Below are 18,925 nucleotides of genomic sequence, written 5' to 3' on the forward strand. Positions count from 1 at the left end.
CTATAAATCCTTATATATCCTTATTGGATATTATTTCCAAACTTCAAAAACTCATATCTTTCAATCGGACTGTTCAAACACTCTCAAATTTTACATAAAATATTGATGTACTTCTAACAACTATTACTACATATTTCAATTATAAATTTATTGTGGATCTTAAGATATCACCAAACTCCTAACAGTATCTTCAAACCCTAGTTTTTATACATCTGCGTGTAATTTTCTTCATATCTCACAAATTAAGTACTTAAATGCCACAAAATTTGTATATATAGCTTTTTAACACAATAACCTACGTTCTTCAAAAAGTTTGATTCAAAAATTTGTCCACAACTCAAGATATGGTTCCAACCATTACTATGAACAAAATTACTTACTTGTTACCTTTGATTTGGATTTGTTGACTTTAACTCTCTATAACTTCTTCATTCAAACTTCAAATTCATCAAATAATATATAAAAAGTGTAGTCAAAGAAGTGCTCTCTTCAACTTTAGCTTGATGGACTCCAATGCCACAATGAGGTAGTTGTAGGACTTAAGAAGGCTCATAAGTAAGGTCATAATAATATCACTCTCTTCTAAAGGCTTGTCAATAATTGTAAGTTGATTAGCAAGGGCCTTTACGTTATTGACATGAGCCATGAGGTCTTCACCTTCTTCCATCTTGCAAAAAAAAAAATTCTTCCTTGTGAAGATGATATTGGACAAGTTCTTGCTCTCACATATGTTGCAAAGAGTCTTCCATGCTTCTGCTGGTCCTTTACAAGAGATGATGTGAGAAAAGTTGGCTTCATCCAAATTGGTGGCAATCATATCAAAAGCCTTCTTTTCATGTTTTATGAAGTCCTTCATCTCTTTAGCATCAGCATGCATGCTTGAAGGCTCTTCACTTTCATCTATAATATCCCAAAGGTCCAAAGTTGCTAACAAAAGTTCCATTTTGACCTTCCAATGGTAGAAATCGTCACCTCTAAACTTCTCAATCACTTTCAAACCTTCACCCTCACTTGCAGCCATGTCTTAGAAGAGGTCGATCAAAAAATATCAAGAAAAGGAGTCTTTGTGTGCTTAAAATCACCAAAACAAAATTGTACTAGCAAAATCTCAAAATTCCTTTTTGTGAATAAAGAAATTTTTCTTCACTCCAAACACTCCCAAATCAACTTTTGAAGCTTCTAACAAGTATGTGAATTCCAATCAACCTCGCTATTAAGTTCTTCTACTCATAAAACTCACTTTCTCATGACAATACCAAAGACACTATCAATATCTTTGTATAAGGTCTTAATCACTCAATCCTTAGAGTTAAGAACCTTCAAACTGATGTTAGAGATCTATAAGGCCCAAATCAGAACCTCTACAAGTCAAAACACAAGATTAGATCATACAATCCCTAACATCAGTAAATACCATAAGATCTATTCTACATAAGAACAACAACCAGCAAATGACTTCAACTTACTTGAATAGCACAATAAAGTGTGTGTGGGCCCATAACCTATTAAAGAAATACATTAAGTAAGACACAAGTAAGTAAAAAACAAGAAGGTTAGACACAAGAAAAGTGTGGGATGAGATACCTCTCACTTCCAACATCCTTTACTTATAGGTAGAGTTTACATCCCTTTTGGTTAGCGTTTATCTTACTTTCATCCAATTAAATTTTAGATTCTTCTTAACCTAGCTGCCACTTTAAATCCTAACCACTACCTATAATCCAAGCCGCTACCTTGGTAACTTTTCTTCATTCTTTTGCTACCCTTTGACTATTAGCAACTTATCTAAGATAATATCTTTTACCTTCTAACTTATCCTCAATTTACTTTAACATATTTTTAATAGTGGATATATATAAATAGTTATCCTAAGTTCTCCTAAAATGTTCCATAGGAGGTATACATAATCCACTAACTTACTTTCAATTCTAAAAACTTCTATAAGCTTTTCAAACATGGCTCCAACTGATATGGGTTCATAATTGAAGAAAGTTCTAAAAGATTTTAGAATATTCTAAAATATTTCAAAAGATTCTAAAAGGTTTTAAAAGATTCTAAAAGATTTTAGAAGGTTCCAAAAGATTTCAAAAGATATCAATAGATTCTAAGAAGGCTCTTGAAGGTTCTAAGAAGTTTTAGAAGGTTTCGAAAGGTTCCAATAGATTCTAAGAAACTTCTAGAAGGTCAAAAGAGGTCTTAGAAGGTTCTAAGAGGCTTTAGATGATTTAGGAAGTTACTGAAGAAGGATCTTAGGCTTGCTTTGTTCTCAAGCCTTATAAAAAATTTTCAAGAAGATTCATAGGAGCTACTATATATAAGAATCAAGGCTGAGGAGATCCTCAATTTCGACAACTCACTTCTTGGTCTAGCTAAGATCTTTTTGTCTTGTATCCAATTATTATTCTAATGTCAAGCTAACTCCATTTCTTCATTTTAAATCCTTATCTTGTATATGGTCTCTAACAATTTGTCAAGATTGTCATAAAATAATATTAGGAACTAAATTTTTTTTATAGAAAGTGGATTATTTCTCTTCTTGGAAGTACTATAGTATTCTAGAGGTTACAAATTACCCTCTTCTTGACTAATATTGTTCTTTTCTTAATTTTTTTTGGTTTCTTTTCTTTATATCATAGATCAAGTTTTTTTTTTTTTTTTTTTTGACAGTGTGTATCTTTCTAATTTTCTATGGCAGAAGGTAAAAAAGTCAATATGACAGACTCAAAAGAAATCAAATTAGATTCTATTATTAATACTCTTCAAGCATTGAGTATTAAAACAGAGACTTTATTGAAGCAAAATGAAGAACTATATATGACCATATGTAATGGTCAAAGAGCCGAAGTCCCTTAACTACCACATCAAATTGCAACACAGGTTCCAAATTATCAAATGACTATGTCTACTTCAAACATGGGAGGTGCATCCACTCAAGGTAATAATCCAATAATAATAACAATAAAAGAATGAAGAATATGCCTTCCAAAAAAGTTTGATGGCACCCACTCAAAATTTCGTGGCTTTGTAAACCAAGTAAGACTAATCTCCTTGCTTCAACCTCAATGATATTCCACTGAAGCCTCTTGTGTTGGTTTGGTTGGAACCTTGCTCTTGAATCAAGCTTTATCCTAGTTTGCCCCATTATTTGAAAAAGAATTCTCTTATATTGTACAATTTTGAAGTATTTTTGGTAGCATTTACGGAAGCATTTGGTGAACATGATAAGGTTCATTTTTCAATAACTAAAATTTGAAGCCTTTAATAAAAAAAACGTCCTCTGCATCAACGTATGCCTCAGATATCTGACAATTAAGATAAGATATAAATTAAAGTCAAGACACATTGATGAGCCAATTTCATTGGAGATTAAGACATGATATCAAAGACTTATTGTTGTCTATGTTAGATCTTCTAATACTCAATGAAGCCATTAGTTAAACTCTCAAGTGTGATAACCATTTATTTCAATAATAACAAGATAAATATTCTTTAATTATGCCACTTGTATATACCAATTATTTTGCAGCTTCTTCACCATCCAATTCTAATGAGCAATTGGAAGCAAAAGATATGCAGATTGATGCAATTTACTTCAAACCTCTTTTTGAAAAAAAAAAAAACATCAAAGGAAACTTGGCCTATACTTATATTGTGAAAAAACTTGGCCATAAGGTTAATAATTGTTTGGAAAAATGCCAACATAAATATTGAATGAAGAGTGCAACAACATTATTAAAAGAATTGTAAGAAAACAAGGGCATCTAGCCACAATATGGACCGTGCACCTAGATTCTTCACTATCACAAACCAAAAAAATGTCCTGTATTCTCTACCAGCCTTTCTTACTATTTTATTATATTTGTACAATTAGGAGTCACAAAACTAGATTGTCATGGATTACTTGACTCCAAAGCCTCTACATGTTTACAAAGAACTCTTTAGATCATATTAAATCTGTACAATCAAAAAATCCAAGGCCGTACATATAGAAGTAATAGATGGTCGACCTTTATCCATCGGAGACATCACTCATGAAACAATTCCATTAGAAATAACCTTTGACAACTATAATAGCCAAGTAGTATTCAATGTTATTAAATTATCATCAAGTCCAATCATTTTAGGACTCTCATGGCTTGAAAAATACAATCTAAGGATAGATTGAATATCATGAAAGTTAAAATTTTCTTTAATAGATTATAGAACTTCCAAATCAATGAAAAAGCTTCTAACATCCTACAAGCCAATACTTAAACAACATTTATTTATCGGAGCTAGAGTATTTGTGAGGGTGGCCAAACAAGGTATTATGTTTGATGTCTATGCAAATCCACAATTGGAACTTGTGATTGCTACAACAATAATTTCAGAGGCATATAAGGATTTTGCACATATATTTGAAAAAAAAAATACAGATATCATGCCAAAGCATCATCTTTATGATTATGTAATTCACCTTCAAGAAGGTACTCAACCACCATTTGGACCTATCTATAATTTATTCCAAAATGAACTTGCGACTTTAAAAGATTATATTAGAAAAAATCTCGCTAAGAATTTTATTTGACACTCCAAGCCACCAACTAGTGCTCCGATATTATTTGTGAAGAAGAAAGATGGATCCTTACAAATGTATGTTAATTATCACAATCTTAATAAAATCATGATAAAGAATTGATATCCATTGCTATTGATATCTAAACTTTTTGATTAACTTAGCCAAGCAAAGATCTTTACAAAGATTGATCTATGAGGTGCATATAACTTGATACGCATTAAGAAAAGAGATGAATGAAAGATAGCAATTTGTACCAGGTATGGATATTTTGAATACAATGTCATGCCTTTTGGACTTACCAATACACTAGTCATATTCCAACACTTAATGAATGAAATATTTTGCAAGTACCTCAATGACTTTATTGTGATCTATTTAGATGATATTCTAATCTTTTCCAAGAATCTAGAAGACCACAAAAAATATATCTATCTTATATTGGAAAAACTACAAAGTACTAGGCTATATATAAAACTAAAAAAGTGAGTATTTCATGTACCTCAAGTCAAATTTGTTGGATATATTATTTCCAATAAAGGCCTTTTTATAAATCCAAAGAAAGTACAAGTAATCATCAATTGGACAAAGCCAAAAATTGTATGTAATGTCCAATATTTTCTTATATTTGTAAACTTATATAGGATTTTTGTTAAAAATTAAACCAAGAATACTGCTCCAATTATACCGTTGACATGCAAGAACAAACTAGATTGGGGCCCCAAAGTAGAGAAAGCTTTTCAAAGCTTAAAAGATGCTTTTACAACAGCTCTAATTTTGATACATCTAGATTTCAATAAGGCCTATTTTATAGAGATCAATGCCTTAGATTTTACATTGGGAGTAATTTTTTCATAATATAAAGAAGATTACAAACTTCATCTAATTGCATTCCATTTTAAAAAATTCTCAGTGACAAAAATTAATTACAAAATTTATGATAAAGAACTACTTGCTATTGTAGATTCTTTCTAAGAATGGCACTACTTTCTTGAAGGCACCTCTCATCAAGTGACTGTATATACAAATCACAAGAAACTTGAATAATTCATGTCAGTCTAACTATTAAACTATTGCCAAGCTCGTTGGAGTATATCTTTATCATAATTTGATTTTTGCATCACATATTGACTCAAGAGCCAACAAAGGTTATCAAATGCATTATCAAGATGTTCCTATTTTGAACCAAAAGAAAGCAAGGCATCATATGATCAACAACATGCAATCTTGTTAAAATCTTACTAATTTTATTTTTGAGCAATCAATGTATCTATGCCTATAGATTTATCATTTCTTGATCATGTTCATAAAGCTTCAAACATAGATCTTCTTGTTCTTAATATCAAGTGTCATGCCAATAACCTTCCTAAAGAGTCTTTTAAATTCAAGATTGAAGACAATCTCTTATTCTTTGAAGAATGTTTGTTCATTCCTAAAGGGCCAACTTGCTTGCACATTTGTCAAACACACCATGACTTCTCTGTAGTTGGATATTTTGGATTCAACAAGACCTTGGAACTTTTGTCTAGAGACTTTTGATGGCCTAAAATGTGAAAGGATGTTAAAAAATTTGTACTTTCATGTGATACATGTTTAAGGTCAAAGAATCCTTCATACCAATTATATGGACTTTTTCAATCCCTTCTTATTTCAAAACAACCATAATCATCAATTTTCATGGATTTTATTACAGATCTTCTACTATCAAGCTCATTTGATACTATTTTCATAGTTGTTGATTGATTGACCAAGATGGCATATTTTATTCTTTATAAAAAATCAATTACTAATAAAGAGATAGTAAGTCTCTTTATTGACAATATCTATTATTACCACGGCTTATCAGACGACATTGTATCGAACTATAGGCCATAATTTGTATTAAGGTTTTGGAGGATACTTTTCAAGATTCTTAAGGTTGACATCAACCTTTTTTTTGCCTTCCACCATCAAACTGATGGCTAAATAGAGTGAAACAATCAAATTCTTGAGCAATATATGAGATGCACCATCAACTATCAACAAGACAATTGGACTTCCTACTTATCATTGGTAGAGTTTGCATATAATAACACAATCTATGTATCTATGAAGCAAATGCCATTCTATTCAAACTATGGTCATCATCCAAAATTGGATATGTTAAAACCTTCAAAGTCGGTAAATCTAGCAATAGAAGAGTTTGCTACGAAGATGGCCGAACTTCAAGCAACCATGAAGACTCACCTAAAAACGACTCAATAATGTTATAAGCTACTAATACATGAATTGAGAAAGGAACATCTTTTGTTTCAAAATAGTGACAAAGTATGGCTTCTTTGGTACAATATAAAAACCAACAAGCCATGTGATAAGTTGGACTACCGAAGGTTGGAACCATTTGGGATTCAGAAACAAATTAATTACGTTACTTATGGTTTAGAATTATCTTAATCCATAAAGACTCATCCAATCTTTCATGTTTCACTTTTGAAAAGGTATAAAAAATTAAACATACTAAGTCAAAGACAACCACAACCTCTAATGGTTGATATCAATGATCATGTTGAATTTGAGGTAGAAAAGATATTAGATTCAAGGATAAGACATGGAAGGCTTGAAAATCTAATCCATTAGCATGGATATGATATCAACAATTACACGTGGGAACCAAGGGGCAACCTTATAAATGCACAAATGAAGGTTTGAAGGTTCCATCAACGACATCCATCTAGACCAAAAGTGGCAAAATAAAGAATAGTAGCTTGGTAAGGTAGCTTCATCATAAAGATTCTTAGTTCTTGGCTTCATAAAGAAGAGGAGGAGGCAACCTCTGAAGAGGCAATTGTTGTCAAATGTTTAGAATAGTATAAGTCAGTAGTTTGAGTTCATAACCATAGTCTATTTATATTCTTTTGGTCATGTCTATTTTATATGATATGGATAGTCAAGAGATAGATGCCTTGCCAGTCATACCATCTCAACCAAGTAGGTTATAGAGACGACTCTAAGATGAAGAGCCGCTTAAATCACAAAGACGTCAAAGTACACTTAATAATAGGTCACTGGTAATTATGTTTGAGGTAGAATCTACCTATGAGGGATATCCAGAATGAGTGTTTATAGGACAATTCTATAATAAAGATATTGAAGTTCAACCTTGGTCACAAGTAAAAGGCTTTGGGTACTATCGATGGTTACAAGGGCCTATGAACCATTTACTTCACAAAAAACAACTGAAATATATAGTAGACATCATATGACAGATCTTTGATTTCTTACGCATATACTAGCTTGCTCCAACATTACTTTTTGGAGACCTCGAAGCTAAAGGAGGAGGTGATGTCAAAGATGTATAACTGAAGAAGGTTCTAGAAGATTCCAAAAGATTCTAAAAAATACCAGTAGGTTCTAAGAAGATTCTTGAATGTTCTAGGAGATTTCTGAAGATTTTGAAAGATTCTAATAGATTCTAAAAAAGTTCTAGAAGGTCATAAGAGATCTAAAAAGATTCTAAGAAGCTTTAGATGATTTAGAAAGTTGCTAAAGAAGGATTTTAGGCTTGTTTTGTTATTAAGCCTCATGAAAACTTCTCAAGAAGCTTCCTAGGACCTAGTATATATAAGAGTCGAGGCTGAGGAGATCCTCACTCTCGAAAACTTACTTTTTGTGATCTAGCTAGGATCTTCTTGCCTTATATTCAATTGTTATTCTAATGTCAAACTAACTTCATTTCTTGGTCTTCAATCCTTTTCTTATATATGGTTTCTAATACCAACTATCTATCCCTATGTGTCAGCAATATAAATATCTTATTTATATTCCATTACATAAGCTCATTATTTAATATTATCCAAAAAAATAACATAATCACAAAATGAAAAGTATGGTTGACAAAAAAGACAATGTATCTAAAAATAAATTTCTCCAGCTACAATAAAAACCATGCGACTAAAATCATATACAACACCTAATAGAGGTCACATTCTCTCCTTAGATCTTTCATCTTATTTTATAATAGCTATGTGTTTAGGATCTAAAAATCATAAAATCATTATCTTATAAGATTCAAGAACCTCAGCTTGTTTTGTAGAAGAAGACTTTATCAAAAAATAAGAAATACCATTATTCAAAAAAACTAAATCCATACATGTAGAAGTCAAAGAAGGTTATTTTTTGTCTTCTACTAATATTATCTATAAAACTATTTTTTTAGATGTAGCAACTAAAGATCATAGTAACTTACTAAAATTTAATGCAATAAGATCTTTTTCTAATTTAATATCATATTATATATTTTCTTATTTGGAAATGCATTGGCTACCTAAGTGTAGATGGAGGAGTTGTCTTTTATAAGTATTTAAAAAAATACTAATAGATTTTACTCATATAAAAAGAATACAATTCAAATTTAAATTCAAAAGTCCTTAAAATCAATACAAAGTACTCAAAAATACTCTTCTTAGTAACCTCAACCATACGTAAATTTCAATTGTCTTATTACTTTTATAATTAGGTAATTTTGATTTCACTTTGAAAGTCCTAATCTTAATTAGTGAGTTTTAACAAGCTGTAATTTCCAATTTGACTATCTATTATTTGTAAAAATTTATATACAAATAATATTATAAGTCTTTTACATGTTCAAAAAAAATTAGCCCAATCCAACTTACAAATTGTGAAAAAAACGTCCAAAAAACCATTCTAATATCACTCAGCCACCAACTCAAAAGTTGATGCAAATGTTTTATTAGTAATTTTTCCTTCTTCAATTATTAACTTCAGTTCAAAATTGGTGTATAGCTTAATCTTAAAGTCCTCTAATACCAAGCTAAATTTTATTTTATTTTGACTAGTAGATCTTTAGATATCATAGACATCCTATCTAACTCCAAACTGCCAATTTCCGATACCTTCTTGTACCAAAAATCAAATATCTGTCAAATATACTATTAGATTAATACAAAATTTTATGCATAATTAGCACATTTAATCAACCAAGCACTATCAAATTTTAAATTATAGATATGACACCAATTACATGAACTAGCCAAAAGTGCTAGCCCTAATTGTATTTGATAAATCCAAAGTTACTAATATAAATCTTAATTTTGAACAAAAATTACAAATTCATCTCAAATCTTATGAAAACAAGCTTTATGCCTTTACAACAAGCTTAAAGTTAGATCTTTAGTCTTAATTGATCATTTCTAAATGCTTCTATATTTTATCTTAGGTGTTGGTTTTAGTGGCTAGAAGTCTGATTTTGATTCTATTCCATAAACAAACGACCCTTACGTATCAATCCAACCTATCTTAGGGATTCCATTAGTCCAATTCTATCTTCAATTTAATCCTAGTATCAACCATATTAATCATTTATCTCTTCTATCTTATTTTTATTATTTTATGGATATTCTAAGGTAATAAAAAAAAAAATTATAGACTAAAAGATTAAATTACTAACTAATCTTTAATCTACTAGCTCTTTAGACAAGAAAATAAACTAAGAAGCTTTTATAAAAGTCATGTTTAAATGACTTGAATTATCATTGAACCAAGATAATTAGATTCTAATAAGAAATTTATTTTTGATTATATTTTCACCATATAGTCGTATGAAAATACAATACTGGTTGTTTTAGGATTATCATGGTTAGAAAATATAACCTTAAGATAAATTCAATTGTTATAACTTTAATATTTTTTGTAGTTTAATTCAATATTTTATTAGTTAAATAGAAATACGTAAGTCTAATACCACATAACTTTTAGTTAGAGAATATATATAGAGGCAAGAGTGAAGCCTTTTTTGAGATTCTTTAAGATTCATGTCCTTGATATTTAAATATTATCCAAAAGTAATTGAAAATAAGCTTATATTGCTTATGATACCATCTTAGAGCACTTTCAAATTTCTTTAAATGTTTATGCAAGTAGAAAAATAACACATTTTTTTATTCTTTTATGAATTTTTTCTTAATGCAAAATCAAAATATATTTATTCTCTAATTAATAAGAAATTATAATTACATACTAGTATTATTTTAATATATTTTATTCTATATATTTTATATATTAATGTACTTTAAAGGTCATATTAATATATATATATATATATATATATATAGTATTCATCTTCTTTAGCTTTACTATTAAAAAGTAATAATATTAAAAAATACCAAAAATAATTTATATTAAAAATATATATAATTTAAATTTATATAATTATAAGTTTAAATAGATGTTTAATGTAGATTCTATCTTGTATCATTTCAAATACAAGAATCATTAATCTTAGAACTCTAAGTTGTATTTATCTCATTTTTTTTTATATTATTGAAAAATATATATATATATATATATAAAACTAAAACTTAAATCTTGAACAAAATTTTGCTATTAAAAAAAATTTAAATCTAATTCTTAAAAATACACCATGTAATTTTAATATATATATATATATACATATTATAATAATTATTATTATTATAATATATTATTTTATTAATTTATATAAAAAATTAATATTTTGTATTAAATATATCTTAATAAATATAAAACTTTTATATTGATAATAGAATATTAGACTTCATTGCATTATATTATAAGTCTTTATCATTCAACACCTCATGACTTAATTACATATTTTAATCATTTTATAATCATTTTATTTTAGTTTTGATTATATGTATGTATATATATATATATATATATATATATATATATATACACACACATTTATGGTTTGGTTTTGATTTTAAATCTTTATAAAAAAATTTAAATTATTATTTTTGAAAATCTTTTTAATTAAGATTTAAAGCTCTAATTTTTATTTGTACCACATTTTTTTTTCCTCTTAATAAATTACATTCTCCTATTGTGCAATTTAAATTAAACAATCTTTTCTTCTTTAGATTCTTTTATTTTAAATTTCTTAATTTAATTTATATTTTAGACTTTGTGTATAATTTATTTAAAATTTATTTTTTTTATTATTCTAAATTCTATTAAATTAGTCTTAGAATATTAAGATACAAAATTCATTCAACTTCCATTAAGCTTCGTATTTAAAGAAAGTATTCAAATTTTAAAATTTTCTTAATAGATTAGAATTTTAAATATATAAAATAGATTTGTTATAGCTAATGTAATTTGTAGAGATTGATTATAGTTTCAAGTTGCTTTCAATGAAAATGATCATAAAATATTAATTTATTTTTAATATTTTATAAGAATTTTTTCAAAAAAATATTTATTTATGTGTATTATCTATTAATCTTATTTCTTTTTGGTGTATATTTAGAAGCTATTTTTAAACTATAATATTAAGTATCAATAGATATTTTATATTAATACTTATTATACCTACTATACTCAATATATTTGTGTTTGTATGTGTGGCCTTAAAAATACATTGAAGACAATTTTTCAATCAACTAATCAATACAATTATTTAATTGTTTAATTTGTAGTTTTCTTAAAAAATGTTAGCCTCCCAAAGTTAAATTGATGGTCTATTTATACATTTTGACTTTACTATCATGAAAATAGCAATGTTCTTCACAATTAATGGATATAGCTTCAGAATTTTTTTACATTTTATTTGACTCTTTTAATGCAAATATTGAAGTAAAGTTTTAATATTATAAACTAAAAAAATTATGTATATGTATGTAAATAAAAATAAAGAAGAGAGTATAATTTTTATTTGTTCATTTATTACATTAATACTGTTTGATATTTTAAAATTGAAAATTTATGATATTTTTAATATAAATTTGACTTGGTTTTTTTACTAGACTATACTTGTGACCACATTATGGAACACACATCAACTGTGTAGTTTGTTGCTTTTTTGCTCTGGTAGAAGCTCAAACAGTTTTCTCATGTTGATGAGGAAAACGTACCACTGTATACCAGGAGACTCCACAGAAGCCGAGAGATTACGAAAAAGCCATTCACTACAATCTTACTTAAGGTAGACAGCAATGACACTCAATTGAATCCTAGGTGATCTATTGCAACACTTCACAGCTGCACTTTACATTTGCAATTGATATTTGTTCAAACATATACACAGCTATACAATGTACTCAATACACGCATAATTGGTGACAAAAGTGAAAATCTGCCGAAAGGTTCTATGAGCACTAGGCCTATTTAAGCTTCCATATTGAATACCTGATTGATGGGTTAAGGATCTTGCAAATGTCTCCTCCACGCACTGCACAGCTAGGACAAAATTTGGACGATGTATAGAAAAGAAGCTTTGTACATTAGTCCCTCCAGGCGCAGGCAAACTAAAAATATTGTCATTTAGTACTATGAAGTACAAGACCTAACATATGGGGCAGTTCTCAAAACTGATGGAATAATTGTTGTTTTACAAAGGCTTAAAAAATAGTCCAAGTCCTCGATGTTTTGTGGAGTCTATTACCAACTACAGGAACCTGTTAAAGCTAGTAAAATCTATTTACAGCTAAAGACTTAACTTCCTAACAATATCACCTCCATAGCTCCTTGCAGGAACGATGCATCAAATACAGACCAGCACTTGCCGGTATATTTTACAACTATAATTTTACCTCATTTTAAACGCGAAAATTTGAAATGTAGTTGTACCAGTTCAGAGTATCGAATCTAAAGCAAAACAACCCTTAACGAAGCCAGACCTGTTTATATACCCAAGAGCTTGAACAAAAAGCAGTCTGTCTTGCTTTTCCAGCAAGAGTTCGCAGCGTCATTCACTGCACAGCAACTGCGAAGGCTTCAGAGTTGAGCCCAGTTTGCAGTACACAGCCGAAACGTGTCCTAGTTTGGTTACTTCAATGGGGAAACCTTGCCATCTACATCCGATTTCCAGACAATATCCTTAAGTCCTTTGGAAAGATCCCTGTAAAACTGCAATGAAAATTTTACAGATTAGCAACAATTAGAATGCATGAACTCGAGCATATTCACAAGATGAGCTTAACAAGGGGCCATATATTCCCTAAATTAATAGCTTTTTGTATTTATGTATTGAGAGCTTTCACCATAAGACATGCCTGTAGAACTAATTGTATTATAACAGTAAAGTTCTACAGATCTTACAGTGTGGTATTCCAGCGTGTCTCCTCCTTTCTTTCGCAATTCCACCACGAAGAGAGACGGTGCAACTTCAAAAACCTGAAGTCAACACTATGTCATATCAGTACATAATCTAACCAAACAGCTTGCATGAGGTGATAACTCCTCCATAAACCCCCAAACATCAAGGCCTATGACAATATATATATATATATATATATATATATATATACATAATTTATTTAAAAAGTTTATAAAAATCAAGTAAAATAATAATTGTAATAATAATAATAATAAGAAAGTGTCAAGAACTTTTCATCAGCAAAACCCAACTGACCTCGGTAGCCACAGAAAGATGACCTTTTCTGCCATGTTTGTCTCCTTGAAGTTTCATTTTGTAATCCCGTTTCTGTACATTGAATCCCAACGGCTTAGCCGCCTCTTCAATGGTGCTAATAATCTCCTTAGCAGGTTTTGTGCTCGTAAATCTTGTTTCCTTCTCTGGTCCGGGCTCCTGCAAGTAGTGATCAGCGATAGTGATCAGGTCCAGCATCTTAAAGTGACTTAAAATGACACCCTAAATTTCCCAAAGGCAATCTAGAAGTGGAATGCATCTTTGTTTTCAGAAGCACCTCCACTGCTTACGTTGAGTTTCTCCGAGAAAACCACATCCCCTTCTGAAATGAAATAAAATATAGATCCAGGTCGGATGTCTGAGTACCTGGTCGCGTGTTTCAAATAGGCCAGAGAGATTAAGGCCTCGAGAGAGAGAGATAAGCTCAAATGCATTCATTGGAGCCGGCTTAGCATCCCTCTCTTCAGTGACCATGTATTCCTGTTACCGAGTGGCAATGGAAAGTAAGTTCCTAGAAACAAGAGATTCATCTCAAAACCTAACACGTATACAATCAATTTTGTCGAACTTAGTTACAACTAGACCATGTATCATCAAACTAGAGCTCTCACACAGTAACCATAGAATAGTATATTTCAGTCCTATCGTTTTCTTACCATGTTCTAGAAGAAAAATAGACGAATACGAGCGGTTTTCACTTGTTAACTTATGTTTGGTTAATGTAACTTAACTAGACAGATGTGAGTATAACATAAGGGTGAGATCTTACATTAGACTCGTTGAAAACAGCATCAATATCATCGAGATTAACGCTAGCATCCTTGTCAAACTTGGCAGGAGTGTATCCCTTCCTGAACCACTCGTTTTTGTAGATTTGCGCAGCTGTGACACGCTGCACAAATGTTTCACTCATGTTAGGCCACAAAAGAAGTGCTTGATAGAGACAGCGGAATCCATCAAAAGAAAATTTTGGACCAAAACAGATTTGGAGGATAAAACAAGATGCAGCGGAATGATATTCGAAGCAACATGACCTGTCACTTACAGTTCTAGGATTGGGATCCAAAATCTTCATTATCAATCTTCTGGCCCCAGGCGAGAACCAAGAAGGACAAGTGAACTCCGCTCGGTGTATCTACAAGCAGAGACAATTCTATCAGAAGTCCAATTTCCGATTCAACTCACGTCAAATGTATTGCAATTTTCAATAATGCACGTTTGGATAGCTGCATAACGAAAAAGATAACGAACTTCGAAGTTCAATACCTTCTTATACAGCGTCGTCAAATTGGGCTCGTCAAAGGGTAAATAGCCAGCCATAAGGACATAAAGGATAACGCCACATGACCATAAGTCTGCTGTGGCTCCATGATAACCTTTGTCGTTGATCACCTCCGGAGCGACGTAATTTGGCGTTCCACATGTTGTGTGCAACAAACCATCAGCCTGCAGACATGAATTATAGATTGGTTTAATGTTGGAAGCGTTTCGTTGATTCAATATTCATCAACAATGTACAGCTTCCAACAAACAGGCACTTTCAAACAATGCAGAGAACACAGATCTTTCAGGTAGATATTCCATACCCTACATTGTTGGGGTAGTGCACTCAAGCCGAAATCTGATATCTTCAAATTGCCACTAGCATCCACGAGCAGATTCTCCGGCTGTTGAATGCCAAGAAAGAGCAAATTTTGGGGGTAAAGAACAGCATATCGTCCCATCAAGTGTATCAAAAGCACATAACACAAAGAAGCAATCAATATCCCACCATCCAACAAAATTGATATCCGCACATCATGTATCACTATCATAATAACACATGCGAGAATAACTCAGGCGCTCGCATCACACCTTGAGATCTCTGTGATACACGTTACGACTATGACAGTAATCAACTGCGTCTATTAGCTGCTGAAAATACTTCCTCGATTCATCCTCTTTGAGCCGCGTCTGATGAACCTGGCACCATTCCATACATGTATCAGCTGGCAGTTGAGTCTGGTTACCTGTCAACACTCAGCGCAAAAAAGAGCCTAAACAGGAACGAACAACTGACGTATGGGTCGAAACAACAAAGAACTTACAATTTTGTCGAACAGCTCGCCACCAGTCACATACTCCAGTACAATGTAGATTTTTGTTTTGCTAGCCATGACCTGGCACAACAGGTTCCTCCGAATTATTTAACAACCACAAACTGAGAGCCTTGAGCACTCAGGAGCAGTTTCAACGCAAACGACATTGACATCTTACACATCCCATCACCGGGTAACTACAAAGAATTCAGACAAGGTGAGTTGTACGTCATTTTTAAAAGCAAAGAGTTGGGTAGAATGATGACCTCAAGAAGTTGCACAACATAAGGGTGCTTCACAAGCTTCATGGTAGATATTTCTCTCTTAATCTGCAATTCACATTTTAAATTTCAGAGTTCAACATGTAAGATTTTTAGGCACCAGAAGCTTCTTCACTTGTTCTTACGATTTTCCAAGATGCAGAGCCAGATTCAGAACAAACCGTCATTAGATTGGCGTCTTTGGATTGATTTACGAGCAATATGCATTAACACAACTCAAGCACCACACACGAATGATACCAGTCGAGGCAAATTGCAACGCCACGATTTATGGTTAAAATGCTTAAAAGGACTCATATACTCGTGTTCTAACAGGCATTTTGAAGTGAAGACGCATGCAAGCGTTACCTGCTGAACCATCCTATGCTTGAGGATCTTATCTTTGTCCAGAATTTTGATGGCAACACTTGCGCCAGTTTCCAAGTTTTTTGCAATCTTGACTTTGGCAAAAGTGCCCTCCCCAAGAGTTTTCCCGAGCTCGTACTTTCCGACCTTCAGGCGAAGACTATTCGAATTCATCATGATTGATCTCCAGCTCCTTGACTACTACCTTGCTTAGATCTTTTTAAAAATTGCACGAGCTTCGTGAGTTCTTTCACTCACAGGAATACCATTAATCGAGTCTGCGTGATCCAAACTACGATGAGTTACTGCAATGCCTTAAGACAGAACGTTTAATCGACACTAGAATACATCAGCATCCCTTACTAAACCACTGATTCATCTCTCGCGTCGGAAGTGCGTGTAAAGTTCCAGACAGGAAAAAGAAGCTCATCTCTGATTTAGCTGACATAACACGCACTATTAAAGAGGAGTTTCGAATGTGTATATGTATATGTGAACATGGATGTGTGTGTGTGTGTAATCTAACGTAAGTTTCTTTAAGAGGCGAACGTGTAGACCGTAGATATAATCACACAGAAAGCACCACGTCCATGGTCGGTGGTTCATCTACCAGGAAAAATGAAAGAGATTGCTGAAGAACCAAGGGCACTCTGCATAGCTACCACCTCGAAACTCAATTCATTTCACACGATCTCTAATACTGACTCTAAGCACCATAATCGAAACCCTCGACTCCCTGAATACTGCCGACACAAGATAAACCCATCGGTTGGTTTTTATTTATTTTTTGGAAGACGCATCCACCGAAAAAAACATGCAATTCAGCTAAGTTTTTCTCATGCTTGGGTAGAACATATCGAGTGAATCACCTATCCTGTTGAAGCAAACCTTCTCCTGCTACCTGCAAAACGCTCCTGCATCCTAGCAAATCCGCTCCATTGTTCGTTCCCACTCTTCACACCCACCGTTCAAGCAGCAACCAAACAATCCACCCACGGCGAGATCCAAAGCGCACCGCACGTGGACAGAACGAGTTGCTAAACAAAATCACAGCCAGAAAAGTCTTCGTCTCTCCGCACAAGCACTCAGACAACTACACGCTGCTCACGACCAATTCAATCACCACGAAAAATCAAACTCTCCTCTCGGTCATTACTCCAATCGTCGCAAACCAGCCAAGCAAACGCACTCACAGACGTTCCAAGGAAAAATCCTCGCACACAGTGATACTTACACAATCCGCTCGTGTACTAGTACGCTTTGCACGACTCTAAGGTTTCTTGTCCCCGTGGTCACTCGGTCCCTATCTCCCGCCAGGCAGCGCTAAGTGGTGGGGGTAGGGATCCCAAGAGAGAGATCAATATACTAGATTCTGCGAGGAAGATGCAATACCGAGGAGGAGGAGGAGGAAAGAGGAGGACACTCACTGAGTTGTGTAACAGCCCACGAGGACCAGCACGTAATTGCCGCAACACATGTAAGGAAACGTATTGCGAAGGACTTTTCGCAGGCAAGCAGGCGAGGGACAGCGTTGGTTGCGAGAACCTCTGTGTGTGGGCTGGGCTTCCATTCCCTTCGCCCCTCTGGCCTTGGGGGCTCCGACTTGCTACTTGCCCCTTAGAGAAAAGCGAACCCCCCCCCCCCGCCCGGTCCGGCCCGGCGTAGGGCTACGGTCCAAAACATACAACACCACGGAATATTGCTGAATGGGTACCTCATATACGAAGGTTGGAATTCAACGCAGGCCAGGCTCCCCCTCCCCTTGTCTTCAACTCTGGCATGCTATTGAATTGTTTTATTATTATTTTATTTTATATTTCTCTTCTTAACACTGTCATGCGTCTACATGCTTTGCGCTAAAAATCAGTACCCCAAGAGATGCTGGGCACCATTTTGGCTTTCTAGAGGTTGGCAGTAAGCATTTAAAAATTGCTCCCATGATTTTAGGGTTGTGTACTCAGAGAAAATGGTAGTGGCTTTGTCCAAATCTCAAGGTCGATTCACTTTGGATGGTTCACCATTTGGCTTGACATTATATATATATATATATATATATATACATATAAACCTATCAAGTCAAGTTTCTGCATCTTTTTTCGTTTTTCTTTTTCTGTTTGTCTCGAGGAAGAAGGGGATATAAAAAAGTAGAAAAAAAATGGCCTTTTAAGCATGGTTTAGTACATTGGCAACCTATCCTACCAAGCAAAGGGAACCAATAACTTTTTTGAAACCCCATCATGACTACAAACAGAAATTTGTA

The 18,925-nt window shown here is 32.6% G+C and overlaps 1 protein-coding gene across 3 annotated transcripts; it reads right to left on the reverse strand.

The window, feature by feature from the left end:
- Positions 1-12,773: 12,773 nt before the first annotated feature.
- Positions 12,774-18,552, reverse strand: LOC112282940 (CBL-interacting protein kinase 23). Of its 3 annotated transcripts, none has more exons than XM_024521142.3 (13): positions 18,093-18,552; positions 16,669-16,943; positions 16,306-16,368; positions 16,049-16,120; positions 15,816-15,923; positions 15,548-15,628; positions 15,228-15,407; positions 15,007-15,096; positions 14,731-14,853; positions 14,328-14,441; positions 13,944-14,120; positions 13,631-13,705; positions 12,774-13,438 (listed from the first exon to the last, which is right to left on the reverse strand). In XM_024521142.3, the coding sequence occupies exons 2-13, from the start codon at positions 16,840-16,842 to the stop codon at positions 13,358-13,360; spliced, it is 1,338 nt and encodes a 445-aa protein (XP_024376910.1). In that variant the 5' UTR covers positions 16,843-16,943; positions 18,093-18,552; the 3' UTR covers positions 12,774-13,357. The 3 variants fall into 3 exon arrangements, with proteins under 3 accessions (XP_024376910.1, XP_024376912.1, XP_024376911.1); XM_024521144.3 differs by having other exon boundaries at positions 17,535-18,244; XM_024521143.3 differs by having other exon boundaries at positions 17,900-18,142.
- Positions 18,553-18,925: the final 373 nt, after the last annotated feature.

The sequence above is a fragment of the Physcomitrium patens genome, chromosome 5 (assembly GCF_059467195.1).
Source record: "Physcomitrium patens ecotype Gransden chromosome 5, ASM5946719v1, whole genome shotgun sequence".
Classification (NCBI taxonomy): domain Eukaryota; kingdom Viridiplantae; phylum Streptophyta; class Bryopsida; order Funariales; family Funariaceae; genus Physcomitrium; species Physcomitrium patens.

Excerpts from the sequence above, each read along its gene's own strand:
- LOC112282940 (XM_024521142.3), bottom strand. The coding sequence starts at position 16,842 with ATGATGAATTCGAATAGTCTTCGCCTGAAGGTCGGAAAGTACGAGCTC. Across the intron at positions 16,121-16,305 it reads ATGTTGTGCAACTTCTTGAG|GTCATGGCTAGCAAAACAAA; the intron begins GTCATCATTCTA and ends CTGTTGTGCCAG. Across the intron at positions 15,924-16,048 it reads GCGAGCTGTTCGACAAAATT|GTTCATCAGACGCGGCTCAA; the intron begins GTAAGTTCTTTG and ends GAATGGTGCCAG.